The sequence below is a fragment of the Thalassophryne amazonica genome, chromosome 7 (assembly GCF_902500255.1).
Source record: "Thalassophryne amazonica chromosome 7, fThaAma1.1, whole genome shotgun sequence".
Classification (NCBI taxonomy): Eukaryota; Metazoa; Chordata; class Actinopteri; order Batrachoidiformes; family Batrachoididae; genus Thalassophryne; species Thalassophryne amazonica.
The window spans coordinates 53,566,000-53,583,965 of NC_047109.1; the positions used below are offsets into that span (position 1 = coordinate 53,566,000).

At 38.9% G+C, this 17,966-nt stretch overlaps 1 protein-coding gene across 2 annotated transcripts; it reads right to left on the reverse strand.

Moving 5' to 3' along the window:
• Positions 1-543: 543 nt before the first annotated feature.
• On the reverse strand, positions 544-9,084 carry etsrp (ETS1-related protein). 2 transcript variants are annotated; one of them, XM_034174183.1, is made up of 8 exons: positions 9,010-9,084; positions 8,598-8,679; positions 3,543-3,629; positions 3,385-3,459; positions 3,157-3,306; positions 2,822-3,076; positions 2,008-2,126; positions 544-1,930 (listed from the first exon to the last, which is right to left on the reverse strand). In XM_034174183.1, the coding sequence occupies exons 1-8, from the start codon at positions 9,058-9,060 to the stop codon at positions 1,658-1,660; spliced, it is 1,092 nt and encodes a 363-aa protein (XP_034030074.1). In that variant the 5' UTR covers positions 9,061-9,084; the 3' UTR covers positions 544-1,657. The 2 variants fall into 2 exon arrangements, with proteins under 2 accessions (XP_034030074.1, XP_034030073.1); XM_034174182.1 differs by having other exon boundaries at positions 3,543-3,662.
• Between the last annotated feature and the right edge of the window lie 8,882 nt (positions 9,085-17,966).

Genomic DNA, 17,966 nt, shown 5'->3' on the forward strand with positions numbered 1-17,966 from the left:
TTATTTGTTTTACATGACACCTAAATAAATTCTCATTTGATACTGTACTTAAGATTAGACAGGTGAAAAAGTAGTGAGATGTCATGCTGTAGCTTCGTCTTATAAAGACGCATCTTGATGAAAAAAGTAGCGGAGCCATTCAACTGAGCTAAAGATATGCAACCCAGCTAAACAGCAAAAGGAACCAAATTGCATGAACAATGATGTAAATCATACAGTGGACTATTTTTCTATACAACAGGACAAATAATCACTGCCACCCACATGACATACATTACATCAATCAAATTACAAGGACCTATTTAATTGTCTTATAAATATAATACACTTATACAATCTGTGACTAATGGTTGTCTCTTTGCGCCTCTTAGCCCTGTCTTGCTTTAATAACCTGTCCAGTGTATAGTGATTTATCATTTGTCAGAAGGAGACACACTCAAGTCAAGATTTCATGTTTCCGTTGAAGCAAAGTTGTTTGTTTTGTCTCTCTACCATAAAACTGTGACTGGTGAAACAACAGCCAACAGTTGTTGCTGTCAACTCAACTCACTATTTATTCAACAGAAATATGCATGTAATACATTTTGTACAAGTTAAAAATGTCAATATATATGTTGCACACATTTTTAAAAGACATTCAAGCTAAACACACTTTATTTTTCCAAAATGAAAGTTTGGAGAGTCCTATTAAGGCAAGGTATTGCTAATCACAACCAGTGAACCAGTGACCTAGAAATATTATTTTCCTCCTGATTTATACCCAAATATGTAGTGTTTATTTGTTTGTTTAATGGCATAACAGAATAACATGAAAACTCAAGGGCATGTGTCCTATTTACACCGTGTGGAGTAACATTAAAAAAAAACACATACACATTATTTACATCAAACAGTCATCACTTTGGCTGAAACTTTAGCAGCAAGTGCCTGAAAATCTGCCATTTTTAATTCCTTTGATTACCAGCAGAGGTAGATATGAGTTCTCTAGTTTAAAAAAAATAATATGAATGCACAAAACTACACTGATCGTATAAACACTATTTACAGTTGATTCCTTGTTAAAAGACAAATGAACAGAAATACACCTCCAGATGAAAAAAAAAAGTTATAGTGCTTAAAAGTTGTTTAAATTAGCCTTGAGCTGAGGGCCGTCCAATTTGGGACCCTTTTGGCCCAACCTCAATTCCTTTTGTTTTATCACGTTGCCCAGCATGACCTTTACAGCAAAAGAGGTATTTTGCCCGAAGGGTAGTTTTGTGAGGCTTGCTGCAGTTCCATATCTGACCACAATTTTACATGTAGAAAAATACTGCAAGGAGATTACAGAGAAGTCTTTTTTTATACAGGAATTTAGTTGTATAGTTCAAGTGTTAATCTGTGACAGACTGACAACATGGTGTACCCTGCCTCTCACACTATATCTGCTGGGACTGTCTCCAGCCCCACCGTGACCCTTGAATGTAGTCAGTGGGTATAGAAAATGCTTCAAATGATATATGCAATGTAGTTTGAGGTAACATTAAAATTTATTTGTGGCCCTCCATCCAGACTAATTTGTGGCCCTTCTAAGAAAAGGATTCGGGCACCCCTGCCTGCAGATAAAACAATAAAGACGTGCTAGCTGCACTATGCTCAGGCCTCAGGTGTGGCACCCTCTCTACTGTGACAGCCATGTTTCACTGCTGTGCTCCGAAGTCACCGCCGGACCCTGCCATGATTCCGTGTTCGTGGGCAGAATGTTCAGACTGGCCAGGACTTCCTGTGCCGTCTTTCCCAGCATGTTCTGCATGTCACACACAAAGCGGTACACATAGCGTTTGCCTGCAGTCTTGTGGATGATGTTCTTATGGTAGTAGTATCTCAGTCCACGACTCAGCTTCTCGTAGTTCATCTTGGGTTTGTTCTTGCACTGGCCCCAGCGCTTGGCCACCTGCTCACAGAACGAAATCACTCAGAGATGAACTCAGCCGGACTGTAGGTGTGACAATGGAAAGCAGTGATGCTTACCTCTGTGGGGTCAGACATCTTAAACTCCCAGCCGTCTCCTGTCCAAGAGATGAAGGTACGACAGGCTGAGTCTAGGAGCAGCTCCAGTAAGAACTGCCACAACTGGATCGGGCCAGAACCTGAAAGAACGGAAGCAAACAGTGATTAATCCGATTCCAAAAGGCAATAATGTATAATCCATTTTTATTACTGGGTAATAACTGCAAACAACCTCAACGTCAAAGGTTTTATGTTCACCACGGTCTGTTTGGCAACATTCACAATGTAATTTAATCTCCAGATTTGTTTTTTTGTTTTTTGTTTTTTTGCCTTCACAGATCTGATATATTTGTGTAACATAAACATGACAGGTGTGATTCTTGTCACAGCAGATTTTGGCCACATCCATAAGTGGTCCCAGAAGAACAGCCAGAACAAATACAAGCTTCACTTCACACCTGGTCCTTTCTGTGTGGAGTTTGCATGTTCTCCCCGTGTCTGCGTGCCCCCCCCCCCCTCCCCGGTGCTCCGGCTTCCTCACACATCCGAACACATGCAGGTTAGGTGGATTGGAACCTTTAAACTGGCCGTAGGTGTGTGTGAGTGTGTTTGTCTGTCTACATGTGGCCCTCTGATACACTGGTGTCCTGTCCAGAGTGCAACCCCCCCCCCCCCCCCCAACCCTTGATTGGAGTAAGCGTGTATAGAAAATGAATAATAATATTGTTGTTGTATTATAAAACAACAAAAACACTTGTATTTTATTTGTTACTTTTCATAAAGTGTGCATATTTGACGCTGTAGAAGTCAGTGTGAGGGTTTTGATCATCCTAACCTGGATAAGCAGACATTCCAGTAATGTGGCCTTCCCTGTCCGGCCTCTGCGGGTGTGTGTTTTTGCGTTTGGGCACACGGTGGCAGTACTGCTCTGACCGAAGAACAGGATTTGAGGAGCAGGATGCTGTAGGCGGGCGTAGTGGAGCAGTGAAGCTGGGAGAATGGTATTCAGGCCAGAAGGATGATGACTGCCTCTGGCCTTCAGAGTCGTACAGCTCAGCAGAGGGACGGGGGTAGTTCTGATCACACTCTCCTGGCACACACAACAGAGTTGCCAACATAAGACCACTAGGAAGAAGCCTCTATTAATATCTGTGAGGGGAAGCGGCTTACTCTGTGATGTGTTTCCTGCTTTTCCGGTAAGGAAGGAGCTGTTGTTGCCCTCCACGGCTGGGCTGAAGTGTCCGTTTTGGTGCACCAGGCTCTGGAATGTCTGTGGAGCCTCCTGGTAGCCCTTCTGTGACTGGTCCACTGTCATTCCATCTGCTCATCACAAAGAAAGCTGTTATCACAAGCAATTTAAAATGTGTGATGTAGTAGCCAGAGCCTGACATGTCTTACCGTGTGGATACGAGGTCCACCAGTTGAAGTCCTGGAAGGAGTCCAGGTTGAAGAGTCCACTGTCACTGGAGCTGACTGAGATCAGTTGTGAGATAGACGTCAGACGCACAGACACGGGGTGATTATACAGAAGAGAATTTTGTAATTTCAGGGCTCACCTTTTGCGTCATAGAGTTGAGAGGCTTTTGGTTGCTCAGCGTAGCTGTTTTCCACAGAGTACTGCTGCTGTGCGCCTGTTTTACTGTCTAACAGAAAAGACAGGTCTTCACCAGGATAGTCTGGAGGTTAGACACACCACAGACACACAATCAGCAAGTGAGGGCACAGCTAACCTAAATGTTAGCTTTGATAACTGCTAATCGGCTAACTGATAAGTCACAGTGACGAAGCTAAACCAATAAACTGCTAAACATTTAGCTGAAGCTACCGCTAACTTCTCATTTTTATTATATGAACACAGCTTTAGCTTGTTTTGTTTTGTTTGTTTTGTTTTTGTCTCTAAAACCTGTAAAAACAGAACTAAAGAGCTGAAATTTTAACATGTTGTAACACAAACATGGAGGTTTCCAAAAAGGTTTAGCATACCAAAATCAGATGATGTACATAATTCCATGTTTAATTCCATAGTTTACATTCAAAATTGTTTATTCACAGCACAGAAAGTATGAAATAAGAAATCGCAAGAAATAAAAATGCATATGGAAAATAATTTTTTATAATATAATTAATGTGTTTTCTCTAGCTTGTCTTCTTGCTTCTCCATCTTTGTGTTGCATTTGTGTGAGTTGTCAGTTCCACTTATTGGATTATGTATGATTTTAGGGTTTATAAACATTTCTGAACATTTCATAAACTTTATTTTTAAAAAAGTTAGCTGACTAAAAATTAGCAGAACTAAATTTAGTGGAAGCTTATTGGTCTGCCAATGGTTTAAAGTTCAATGAAAAGCTACCATAATCAGCTAACCTGTTAGCTGATTAGCTGAACTGCTTTTTACAAACCTATTCTCTGGGAAAATATATCAGTAAAAGAAGTGCACAAAATCTGTAATATATTCATGTGTCTTTTGTGCAGAATTCAAACATATCCCAAGTATTTTTCACTGGGAGGCAGTTATAACACCGCAGATAACAAGATGACAGCTCATCTGAGTGAAAGAAAGTAAAACATGGTAACACATTCTAATACTAACCCTAGCCCTAACGCTGACCTTAATCAACACACAAACACGTTTCAGTCAGCGACGCTGTCCTCCGAACATCCGGACACAAACAAAGCAAGGCAGAGACAGACCAGAGGGCTGCAACCCGAGCTCACGCCAGCTCGTGATGGCATCACGAAATATGAATTAATCTATTACATAGTGATACTGTCACAAAGTGTGCCACATTTTTTGTAACGTCACGACTTCATTTCATGATGGTATCAAGAAATGCAGGGTGACGGGGGGGTGTCACAAAATGTGACTCATTTGTAACGGGATCATGAAAAAAAAGGACCGTGAAACTTTTTTTTCATCTTTTCCCACATTGCTGCTTTTTTTGGAGTCACTGAAGTTGAGCGGGTTGGGGATTCATTGTTTTGCCCCAAAACACTAACAAAGTTAAGGTTGAGTACGTTTTTGATTGATTTCCTGGGCCCTCTCTCATATTTTCACTTCCATTTTTTGTTACACAATTACAGAACAAATTTTTAACTAATTTAATGAAAAGGTGGTCCCTGAATAGACCCCTACCTGCTTTTTTTTTTAAATGAAAGGTCAGAAGCAGGAAAGAACAGGGTCATTTTGGACCTTGGCAGAGTTCCCTTAATTGTACATTCTGTGTGGTATGAAAAACAAACTAGTATTATTTGGCAGTGGGTGCTCATGGCAAAGCCAGAGTTTCAGATTTGAGTAAACTGTGAACTACAGGAGTACTCAGAGAGCACATACAAGGCTGCTGAAAAACAAGGGTTTTTTTTCAATGCTCCTCTTGCTTTTTTATGCTAACATAAAAATAATTTGTTTCCTTGTCACCCATTCAGACAGAACCTGGTGATAAAGTGAAATGGACAACAGCCCAACATTTAGGAAAAGTAAAGAAAGTGCCACCTAAAGAAGAGAAGCTACTATCCTGATTAAGGCATTTATTATCATCTGTACACTTCTTGTTTTTTGTTTTTTTGTTGTTGTTTTTTTGATTATTTGTTTTTGTTTTGTGTCTGTAACTTCTCACAAATTTGAAATTGAAAAAGTGATTGTTATGGTTTTCAAACAATTATTGTTCCTTCTTTTTGTTGTGTAATGTATGTTTTGGTCGACACTTGAAATTTTCTATAAAATACACATTTGCATGTTTACCAAACTTTTGTCACCCCATAACTAAACAATCATGCGCTCACTTAGCCCCACCTGTAAAACCCCTTTGGAGTCACCACGGACACAAACAAACGTCACAAAATCCACTAATCTTAACCAGAAATAATGAGTTCTTTCTCCGGATGATTGAACATTCCAGCACTTTTCATAAAAATTAATTAAAAATATTTTGAACAAGCAGTGTTGATATTAGTGGTCACTCCTCAGTTTGGCAAAAGCCTAAGAATAATCCTGCTAGCACTCAAGCAATCAAACCTACAAACATACGTGGGTGACAAAGATAACTGAGGTGGTAAAACTCATACAAAGTTTATGTTTTTCTCACAACGTTTTCATATGTTTCAGTATTGTGGTTTTTTGTTGCTTTGTTGAGACTAACAGCTGAACTGTTTTTCCTCAGGTGCTGAGTCTTAAATATAAATATGAATTCACTACCAAGAAGATAGTTTTGCTTTTTGTTTTTTCTCCTCCAAACAGCCCCCACCTGGATTACAGTGTGCAGATTACCGGAAAGGGCAGTATTACCCAAAATCTGTTTTTCTGTATCTCCCTTTTACAGTCAAACCTGGATAGAAATCCATGTTAAACACCCCCACAGCCCCACACGGGAAGACACGCCCAGTGTTGTGCTCTGTCCTCTGTGCCACACGTCCATACAGTCTGAGTGAGAAAAAGAGGATTAGTTAAAGGATGAGGGGGCGTGGCCAGCAGAAGATCCTTTCCATTTAAAGCAACAGCCACAGGAGCAGGTTCTTAAGGGATTGAAAATGTGTGTGTGTGTGTGTGTGTGTGTGTGTGTGTGTGTGTGTGTGTGTGTGTGTGTGTGTGTGTGTGTGTGTGTGTGTGTGTGTGTGTGTGTGTGTGTGTGTGTGTGCGCATTGAGAAATCACTACCTTAGTGTTTATGGGGTATTTGTGACTGCAAACACCTGTTGTAAGTGTGTGTTGGATAACTTCTAACAGCAACAAGAAAATTTCACATCTCTGTAGCGTCAGTGATTTTTTTTTTTTTTTCTCTTATCATATTTAAAAAGAATTTCTGCCAGGAATAATGTTTACCAGGACAATCAGAGTGATTTTGGCTCCGGTTTCTGAGGGTCTATAAGGATGAGGGTCTATAAGTCCTCCTAGATGATTTTGGTCCAAGGCCTTTACCCATTTACAGCTGGGTGGACTGAGACAATGCAGATGAAGTGTTTTGCCCAAGGACACGGACAGGTTGCCTCAAGCGGACACATCTGGAATCAAATCCAGGCAGTTAAAGTCCTATACACCACGCTACCTGCTGTGCTGCCAGGAAGAGAGGAAGTCAATTGAACACTTTGGCTTAGGCCTGGAATTTATGGTGATATAGGCAAAATTTTACATCAGCACCCCCCTCCCCCCCAGCACACACTTTTATTCAATGATCTAAACAGGCAAGTAATCGACAACCTACATAATCATCATTAATAATGTTTAAGACATTGTGCCACCTGTCGTTTGCCGCCCTGGGTGGCCGCCATGTTTAAATGTACATAAGCACTTTGGTATGCTCCTGAACAGGGTTGTATTATACTGGTGGTGGCTGCCTGTGTGGTTGCCATCCAGGACACATCCATAGTGTGGATGTGGCACCAGCGTCTACACCCTGACCTGACATGACCACATGCCTCAGAAACACACGTTTGTAGCAAAAAATAAATAAATAACTATAAATTTGTGTCTGCTGCTTTAAATGAAAAGGAGCTAATGCTTGTGTGGCCGCGTCAGCACAGAAGCAAAGATACAGACTTCCGTGACGTATGGCACAAGATTCTAAAACGATCCATATGAAGTTTATGTTTTGTTTACAGTAGAGGCGTTCCTACATAAAATGTCAAAGAACTGTGGAAAAATGGGAAGTTTTGACACAAAACATCAACTATATCGTACTTATTGATAGGCACTTTACGCCAGTCCTTACTGGCGTAAAGTGCCTTGATTCGACTTTCTTGTGATCTGGTACTATATAAATATAATTATAAGTGAATAGTATATTGATGTGTATGTCTGTGTGTCGACATGTAGTAGTGAATTTGTATTTATGTAAATATGACTGATTAGAATTGTTGGACTTGTACTAGCAGGGGTGGGCGCTAATAAGCTTTGCTTCAGTCCACACCCTTTCGGACTCACTAGTTTTGTCTGTGTTTGTTTGTGTAATTGTTCATTTTTTTCTATTTGAATATTCTGTGTGCCGAATAAAAAACTTTGTCACTTGATACTAACAGCTGGTGATGATGCCACCCCTTTAATCATGGGGTTTGTGCAAGAACCTTTAAGATGGCGTGAGTTTACAAGATTGCTGGGGAGATTTCCTGAGACAAGAAAATTTGTTTACTGTCGAATCAGCACCAACCACTCAGCCCACCTCTGAATCTCAGCTCAATGGATGCAAGAGGGAGGAAACAAGGAAGGGAGGGGGAGGAAGAGAGGAGGAAACGCCAGCGGAGGGAGTGTGACAGAGCAGTGATGGAGGGATGGGGGGGGTCCTAAATCTGTTGAGGGAGGAAGTCTGGAGGAAAGGATTAGGGAAGACAGAGAGGGAGTGCAGCACGGAGAGAGTCTTTAACCCGGCTTCACACTCTCTTTACAGGCATCAGCGCCCCGTTATCCTGACGCAGCCCCCCCGATGTCAAGGTCTCATCCTGACAGACAGAAAACCTTTCCTCTGTCCTTCAGACACGCTCATCCAGAGGAAACAGATCACACAAACATTCAAAAGTCATAAAGCAGCGGCAGAGTCTGGGCCGCTCGATGGGCTGGCTTCAGCCTGCAGCAGCATCATCAGCACCTCCTGTGATGGAGCCAGTCGACCTGATCATCAAACTCACCCAAAGCTGAGAAGTCAAAGCCAGCTGGCACTTCCTGTGTGCTGAAGTCTTCTGCGTAATATCCGCTCTGGCAAACCTCCATCTGTGTAGACACAAAGTATATGATTTAGGCTGTGTGTGTGTCTGTATGTGTATGTGTGTGTGTGTGTGTGTGTGTGTGTGTGCGCGCGCGCGCGCACTATCAGGCACAACAATGTAATTCTTATGAAAGGTGCAGAAAGCCAGAAATGACCGAAACATATTTAATTGTGAGAGTTTGAGTGAGTTTGATCATATAATAAATCAAACTACAGCTCATGACAGTCTCAGCTTTAAATGTAAATATTTTATTTTGAAATCTTTATCTCATAAAGGGAAAAAAAATGTCTTTACCAGGTGAAAGTTGAAGTCGAGATCCCCGTGCAGTCCTTACCTTTATTTTGGAGCTTCTGTCCACGGGTTTGATGACAGTGTCCCAGTACATGTCTGTGTCTCGGTGGGTTTTTTCACAGACAGCCCGCCGGCCGGCCCCCTTATGAACCAGCGGAGGTGGGCGGGGCCAGCGTGTCCTCTGCGTCGTGACCAGCGCAGAAATTCTTCCACGGGCCGTGACGTCAGACACGAAGGACCTCAGCACTCCCCCCCCCCCCCCCCCCCCAAATCAGACAAGCAAACTTTCATTCATAAAGGTCATCAATCACTTCGACACAGCAGATAAACTGGCTCCTAAAGGGAAAAAAATATTTACGTTATATTTAACATGTTAGTTGGCAAATCCAAAACAATTTACAGCTGGTATAAAAAAAGCAAATGCACTTGTATTTTTTGTGATTTTTTTATACCAACTCAAAATTTTAAAGTTAAATGCAAATAAAATGAATAAATAAAATAAAATGAAATATATATATATATATATATATATATATATAGTTTTTTTAATACACTATGATTTATTTATTTATTTATTTATTTTGAGGCCTGTAAAATTATTCAGACGAAAATGTGACAAAGAAAATGACTTGTAAATGTGTGACTTCATATAAAAGGGCCACATTAAAAAAATGAAAAAGTGTTCGAAAGTAGTGGCCTTAACACATAAGAACATTTAATAATCCAGCTGTGTGTGTGTGTGTGTGTGTGTGTGTGTGTGTGTGTGTGTGTGTGTGTGTGTGTGTGTGTGTGTGTGTGTGTGTGTGTGTGTGTGTGTGTGTGTGTGTGTGTGTGTGTGTGTGTTTGAAGCTGTCTGATTGTCTGACACAGTCTGGGTGGAGAAGGAGCGCCTGCCTGCTTTAGAAATCAGAGCCTCGGTTTCTAATGAGGAGGAGGAAAACAAAAATGCGTGTATCTTTAGAAAGCATTCGACAAAACAATGGCCCGTAAAAATACACGCTGAAGAAAGTCTGAAATCACAGCGTGAGTGGCCGCAGCAGATAAGGCCGGGGGCCCGGGGCCTTGTCTAAACAAACAGCCCTCCGACGCACGCACCTCCATCTGGAAAAGTGGAGCCGAACGAATCGTGCGCGTCCCTGAGAGGTCGGAGTCGTGATCGGGGACCCCTCCCCAGACCAGGACACAGACTGTATAAAGTTACACACCACCAGGAGATTTACAACCATCAGCTCGGGAATTCACCTCAAAAAGCCACAAAACGTGCAATCAAAGCTGTGTCAGGTGGAGGGGCCCTTCACAATAAAAGCACCAAAGCTGATCACGAACGAATAGATTAATTTACTATTCGTGATGCCATCACGAAATGGCGTGAAATCGCGTTGTCTATGCAGTAATCCGCGCAGCCAATCAGTTTCTAACCTGGCCTTCAAATGAAAGATTTACTTTTTTGTGCGTTATTTTGGAATTTTCACTGAGAGATCAGCACGTGCACGCCAATCAAAAGTGAGTTACTTTTACAGTGGCTTATTTGAAAGTGCATGCTGTAAAAAAAAAAAACACATTGGTGAAATTAACACTCAAATTCTGTATAAATCAAGACAGCAAAATAAAGTTTTTAAAAAGTTGATCAATTAAAACTAGTGAAGTAGTGCAGCAGCTAAGAGAATATTTAGAGCAAAATCATGCAAACGGTGATACAAGCACCAAAGTTGGCACAAATACTCCTTAAACTTTACTCTTTTGAAAAAAATGATTGGCCACTTGAATTTTCAATAGGAGGCCAGGTAGGGGTCAATTGAAGAATTACACAGGGGTCAAAATTGAAAATGCTCAAGTCATTTTGAAAACTACACCACATTATTTGTCTGATCGTAAAGAGTCCAAAAAGGTATAGTTTGGATGATCTATGACTGAATGATCAGGAGTTATGGGGTAAAAACAGCAAAAATTGTGACAAAGGTCAGTTTCAGTTTGTACAGGGGTCAAAAGTTAAAGTTGCTTCAATTTTGGTAAAAAAAATTATGCAAATTATTGGTTAAGTTAACAGGGTTTTAAAAAGGAATAGTTTGGACCATGTATCATGCTTAGTTATCATGTTATGGGGTACCATATGTCACATGTCATAGAATCCAATGGATGTTGACCTTGTTTGACCTTTACTTTGGATACCAAACATTCAACACAATCAAAACTATTCCATTTATTAATCCTATTGGCTCAACCAATAATTTGCATCACTTTTTACCAAAATTGAAGGAACTTTAACTTTTGACCCCTGTACAAACTGAAACTGACCTTTGTCACCATTTTTGCTATTTTTACCCCATAGCTCCTGATCATTTGGTCATAAATAGTCCAAACTATACCTTTTTGGAATCTTTATGATCAGACAAATAATGTGGTGTAGTTTTCAAAATGATTTGAGCATTTTTAATTTTGACCCCTGTGTAATTCTTCAACTGACCCCTACCTGGCCTCCTATTGAAAATTCAAGTGGCCAGTTGTTTTTTTTCAAAACAGTAATGTCTAAGGAATATTTGTGCCAACTTTGGTGCTTGTATCACCATTTGCACGATTGTTTCAGTTATCTGCTGCACTAAAGCGATGTTTGTGTTACAGTAACATTTAAAAATACTAAACAAAATGCACCATTTAATGCAAAATGAAACACATGTTAAACACACGCACACCACATTCACTCACGCACTACATACCTTCTGTCTTGCAAGAATAAATTGCATATCTGTGTATTGATGTACATAAATGGTTCTGCCAGTGTGGCATTTACCATTACTATATATGCAGACAGGGGAAAAATATCCATATTTCCTTCAAGACTTTCCAGCTAACCAATTTTTTAGCACAACACATGTAGTACAAAAATAATGTAAGCCTTCAATATAATAGTGCTAGAAATGATGTTGTTTGTCAGAAGTTGTTTGTGCAATGATAAAACTGTGTATTAAAAATTAACCACTTTGATTGTGGCAATAAGTTGTACATATGGGTTGCCACGCTTTATAATTTTATTTTCAATTTTTTTACACAACATTATGGCTACTATAATTGCCATTTTTCTGTGAAAATAAGGCCCATGTATGTTTTTAACTAAACTGAAGTGTAGATGAGGCGCTGTGTTGACAAAAAACAAACAAAAATGGAAATCAGTGGCTGCCAACACAAAAATATGAATCTATCCTTGTTCCAAGGTTTACATCTACATAACATTTCAATAAAACATTCAATATAAACATTTCGAAATAACCTCAAAATAAGAAATCAGTATGAAATCTTAACCTCTTTGGCAAAGATTTCATGGTGGACATGATTTTTGTCTTCTTCTGGAAGAAGGAAAATGTTTTTGCATGGCAGGTGGGGGTTAAAAGGTCTTAGGACTATAATTGTGCACTATAAACAACAAATTTATTGAAATTGGCAAGTTCCATCCATTTTCTATACCCACTGGAGCCTATCCCAGCAATCATAAGGCATGAGGCGGACAGGACGGCAGTCTGTCGCCACATATAGACAAACCAACACATTGACACTCGCACACACACACACACACACACACACACACACACACACACACACACACACACACACACACACACACACACACACACACACACACACACACACACACACCTACAGACAATTTAAAGTTTCCAAGTCACCTAACCTGCACATCTGTGGATGTGGGAAGAAGCTGGAGCATCCAGGGGGAACCCACACAAACACAGGGAGAACATGCAAACGCCACACAGAAAGGCCCCAGGAGGGACTCGATCCCATGACTTTCTTGCTGTGAGGCAACAGTGCGAACCACTAAGTCACTGTGCTGCCCAAATTGGCAAGTTATTTCTTGTTTTTAAACTCTGCTAAAACTATATCCCTTTCAGTTAAATATAGTTGAGTTTCATGATGTGTTGTTAAAACATTTCTTAAGAATGCGTGAAGCTTTGACTCACTGGGTGTAATGCTGACAAATGTTGGTTTCTCAGAGTGAAAAGATGGAGAACCACACCCTACTTTTTCTGGGTCAGGCTCAAAACTTACCAATCACCCCTTGTATGTCTGTGAGTATGGAAAAGTAAGTGTACTTGGGTTATTATTAACCCAACAGAGGTATGAACTCAGTGATTGCCTTTCTAGTTACAGTTATGTACAACCCCTGAATTAGTGTGTGTGTGTGTGTGTGTGTGTGTGTGTGTGTGTGTGTGTGTGTGTGTGTGTGTGTGTGTGTGTGTGTGTGTGTGTGTGTGTGTGTGTGTGTGTGTGTAGTCACAGGGCAAGGGTACATCCTGGACAGGACATGAGTCTGTCACAGGGCAACATGCAGACAGACAAACTCATGCACACCTTTGGTCTGGTTAGTTTCAGTTCACCTGCACATCATTGGAAGTTGGAAGAAGCCGGAGCACCCGGAGAGAACCCACACAAACTCAGGGAGAACGTGCAAACTCCATGCAGAAAGGACCTTGTGGAAAGTGATCCCAGCACCTTAGCTGTGAGGTGCCAGTGCTAACCACTAACCCACTGTGCCCCCACTGTTAAATCAACTCTGTCTTATAATGTTAAATCACCTCTATCATACTGTTAAATCACCACTATCTCAGGGTTAAATCAACTCTACCTCATAATGTTAAATCACCTCTCTCATACTGTTAAATCACCACTATCTCAGGGTTAAATCAACTCTATCTCGTAATGTTAAATCACCACTATCTCAGGGTTAAATCAACTCTACCTTGTAATGTTAACTCACCTCTATCATAGTGTTAAATCACCACTATCTCAGGGTTAAATCAACTCTATCTTGTAATGTTAACTCACCTCTATCATAGTGTTAAATCACCACTATCTCAGGGTTAAATCAACTCTATCTTGTAATGTTAACTCACCTCTATCATAGTGTTAAATCACCACTATCTCAGGGTTAAATCAACTCTACCTTGTAATGTTAACTCACCTCTATCATAGTGTTAAATCACCACTATCTCAGGGTTAAATCAACTCTATCTTGTAATGTTAACTCACCTCTATCATAGTGTTAAATCACCACTATCTCAGGGTTAAATCAACTCTACCTTGTAATGTTAAATCACCTCTATCATACTGTTAAATCACCACTATCTCAGGGTTAAATCAACTGTATCTCGTAATGTTAAATCACCACTATCTCAGGGTTAAATCAACTCTACCTTGTAATGTTAAATCACCTCTATCATAGTGTTAAATCACCACTATCTCAGGGTTAAATCAACTCTATCTTGTAATGTTAAATCACCTCTATCATAGTGTTAAATCACCACTATCTCAGGGTTAAATCAACTCTATCTTGTAATGTTAAATCACCTCTATCATAGTGTTAAATCACCACTATCTCAGGGTTAAATCAACTCTATCTTGCAATGTTAAATCACCTTTATCATAGTGTTAAATCACCACTATCTCAGGGTTAAATCAACTCTACCTTGTAATGTTAAATCACCTCTATCATAGTGTTAAATCACCCCTATCTCAGGGTTAAATCAACTCTATCTTGTAATGTTAAATCACCTCTATCATAGTGTTAAATCACCACTATCTCAGGGTTAAATCAACTCTACCTTGTAATGTTAAATCACCTCTGTCATACTGTTAAATCACCACTATCTCAGGGTTAAATCAACTCTATCTCATAATGTTAAATCACCTCTATCATACTGTTAAATCACCACTATCTCAGGGTTAAATCAACTCTATCTCATAATGTTAAATCACCACTATCTCAGGGTTAAATCAACTCTATCTCGTAATGTTAAATCACCACTATCTCAGGGTTAAATCAACTTTACCTTGTAATGTTAAATCACCTCTATCATAGTGTTAAATCACCACTATCTCAGGGTTAAATCAACTCTATCTTGTAATGTTAAATCACCTCTATCATAGTGTTAAATCACCAAAATCTCAGGGTTAAATCAACTCTATCTTGTAATGTTAAATCACCTCTATCTCAGGGTTAAATCAACTCTACCTTGTAATGTTAAATCACCTCTATGATAGTGTTAAATCACCACTATCTCAGGGTTAAATCAACTCTATCTTGTAATGTTAAATCACCTCTATCATACTGTTAAATCACCACTATCTCAGGGTTAAATCAACTCTATCTTATAATGTTAAATCACCTCTATCATAGTGTTAAATCACCACTATCTCAGGGTTAAATCAACTCTATCTTATAATGTTAAATCACCTCTATCATAGTGTTAAATCACCACTATCTCAGGGTTAAATCAACTCTATCTTGTAATGTTAACTCACCTCTATCATAGTGTTAAATCACCACTATCTCAGGGTTAAATCAACTCTATCTTGTAATGTTAACTCACCTCTATCATAGTGTTAAATCACCACTATCTCAGGGTTAAATCAACTCTATCTTATAATGTTAAATCACCTTTATCATAGTGTTAAATCACCACTATCTCAGGGTTAAATCAACTCTATCTTGTAATGTTAACTCACCTCTATCATAGTGTTAAATCACCACTATCTCAGGGTTAAATCAACTCTGTCTTATAATGTTAAATCACCTCCATCATAGTGTTAAATCACCACTATCTCAGGGTTAAATCAACTCTACCTTGTAATGTTAAATCACCTCTATCATACTGTTAAATCACCACTATCTCAGCGTTAAATCAACTCTATCTCGTAATGTTAAATCACCACTATCTCAGGGTTAAATCAACTCTACCTTGTAATGTTAAATCACCTCTATCATAGTGTTAAATCACCACTATCTCAGGGTTAAATCAACTCTATCTTGTAATGTTAAATCACCTCTATCATAGTGTTAAATCACCACTATCTCAGGGTTAAATCAACTCTATCTTGTAATGTTAAATCACCTTTATCATAGTGTTAAATCACCACCATCTCAGGGTTAAATCACCTCTATCATACTGTTAAATCTCCATGCAGGGCAGTGTGGCCGAGTTGTTAGTGCACCTGTTTTCAGAGTGGAAGGTTTCCAGTTCAAGATCACCGATTCTCCATTTAATGTGGGGTTAAGACAGGAATGGCATCTGGCATAATAATAATAATAATAATAATAATAATAATAATAATAATAATAATAATAATAATAATAATAATAATAATAATAATAATAAACATGCCAAATCAACATACAGATCTGCTGTAGTGAACCGAGACGCCAAGATAAATCATTTATAGCATTAAATCAACTCTATATCATGTCAAATCACATATAGCTTAGTGTTAGAACAACTCAATCATACATTTAACTCACAATTAGTTGTATCATAGTAATTAATCAACTCTGTCATAGTGTTATAGCACTTCTATTATAGTGTTAAATCACTTCTATCATAGTGTTATAGCACCTCTTTCATGGTGTTAAATCACTTACATCAGTGTTTAATCACCTAAGTCAATTCTATCACATTCTTAAATCACCTCTAGTGTTAAATTACTCCTATCATAGTGTTAAATCACTGCTATTGTATAGTGTTAAATAACTCTTATCATAGTGTTAAATCACTCCTATCGTAGTGTTAAATCACATCTAGCGTTAAATCACTCTTATCGTAGTGTTAAATCACACCTATCATAGTGTTAAATCACATCTAGTGTTAAATCACTCCTATTGTAGTGTTAAATCACTCCTATTATAGTATTAAATCACTCGTAGTGTTAAATCACTCCTATTGTAGTGTTAAATCACATCTAGTGTTAAATCACTCCTATTGTAGTGTTAAATCACTCCTATCGTAGTGTTAAATCACATCTAGTGTTAAATCACTCCTATCGTAGTGTTAAATCACTCCTATCATAGTGTTAAATCACATCTAGTGTTAAATCACTCCTATTGTAGTGTTAAATCACATCTAGTGTTAAATTACTCCTATCGTAGTGTTAAATCACTCCTATTGTAGTGTTAAATCACTCCTATTATAGTGTTAAATCACTCGTAGTGTTAAATCACTCCTATCATAGTGTTAAATCACTCCTATCATAGTGTTAAATCACATCTAGTGTTAAATAACTCCTATCATAGTGTTAAATCACCTCTGTCGTAATGTTAAATCACTCCTATCACAGTGTTAAATCCCTTCTATCATAGGGTTATTGTACTGCTATCATAGTATTAAGTTAACATTATCATAGTGTTAAATCACCTGAAACCCTTTAATCATAGTGTTAAATCGCTTGTTGAATGACCTCTATAACCATAAGTGTCTCCCTTCCCTAACCATACCCCCCTCCCACACCCCCAGACCCCCCGGTCACCCCGTAGTTCGTGCCACCATCACAAAATGAATTTGTGCCCCCATCACGAAAAGCGCCCCATTTTCGTGACGATATCACAAACCTATTGATTAATTGACTTTTCATAATGCCACCACGAACTGCCGTGAGACTGGGTTGATTAAATCCCATCAGTGTTAAATCATCACTTTCAAAGTGTTAAATCACCTCTATCATAGTATATTAAATCAACAAGATGTTTGTTGTTGGTGATGATTTTACGTCCCCCACCCCACCCTAATGATCTGGAAATAAATATGCTGTTTATTACAGTATTAGAATCAGTGTTGCCACAGTTACTTTGAAAAAGTAATCCAATTACTGATTACTGATTACTCCTTGAAAAAGTAACTTAGTGACTTTACTGATTACTCAATTGTAAAAGTAACTAAGTTAGATTACTAGTTACTTATTTAGTTACTTTTCCCAGCTGCCGACAACAACCCTCTGCCACCTCAACATGACAATGATACCTGTTTTGCCAAAACTCACTTTATAGTCACCCTTTCTTGACTTCAATGAAAATAAATACTTGTTTTATAAAAAGTAAAATAAAGACCTCTTTCTTGACCTCATATTTAACTGTTGACAGCACTGTAACAGTAAAACTTGCAATTTCAAACCTACATTGTTTATAAATGTAACTATTAAATTCTAACATTTTTCTAACATTTA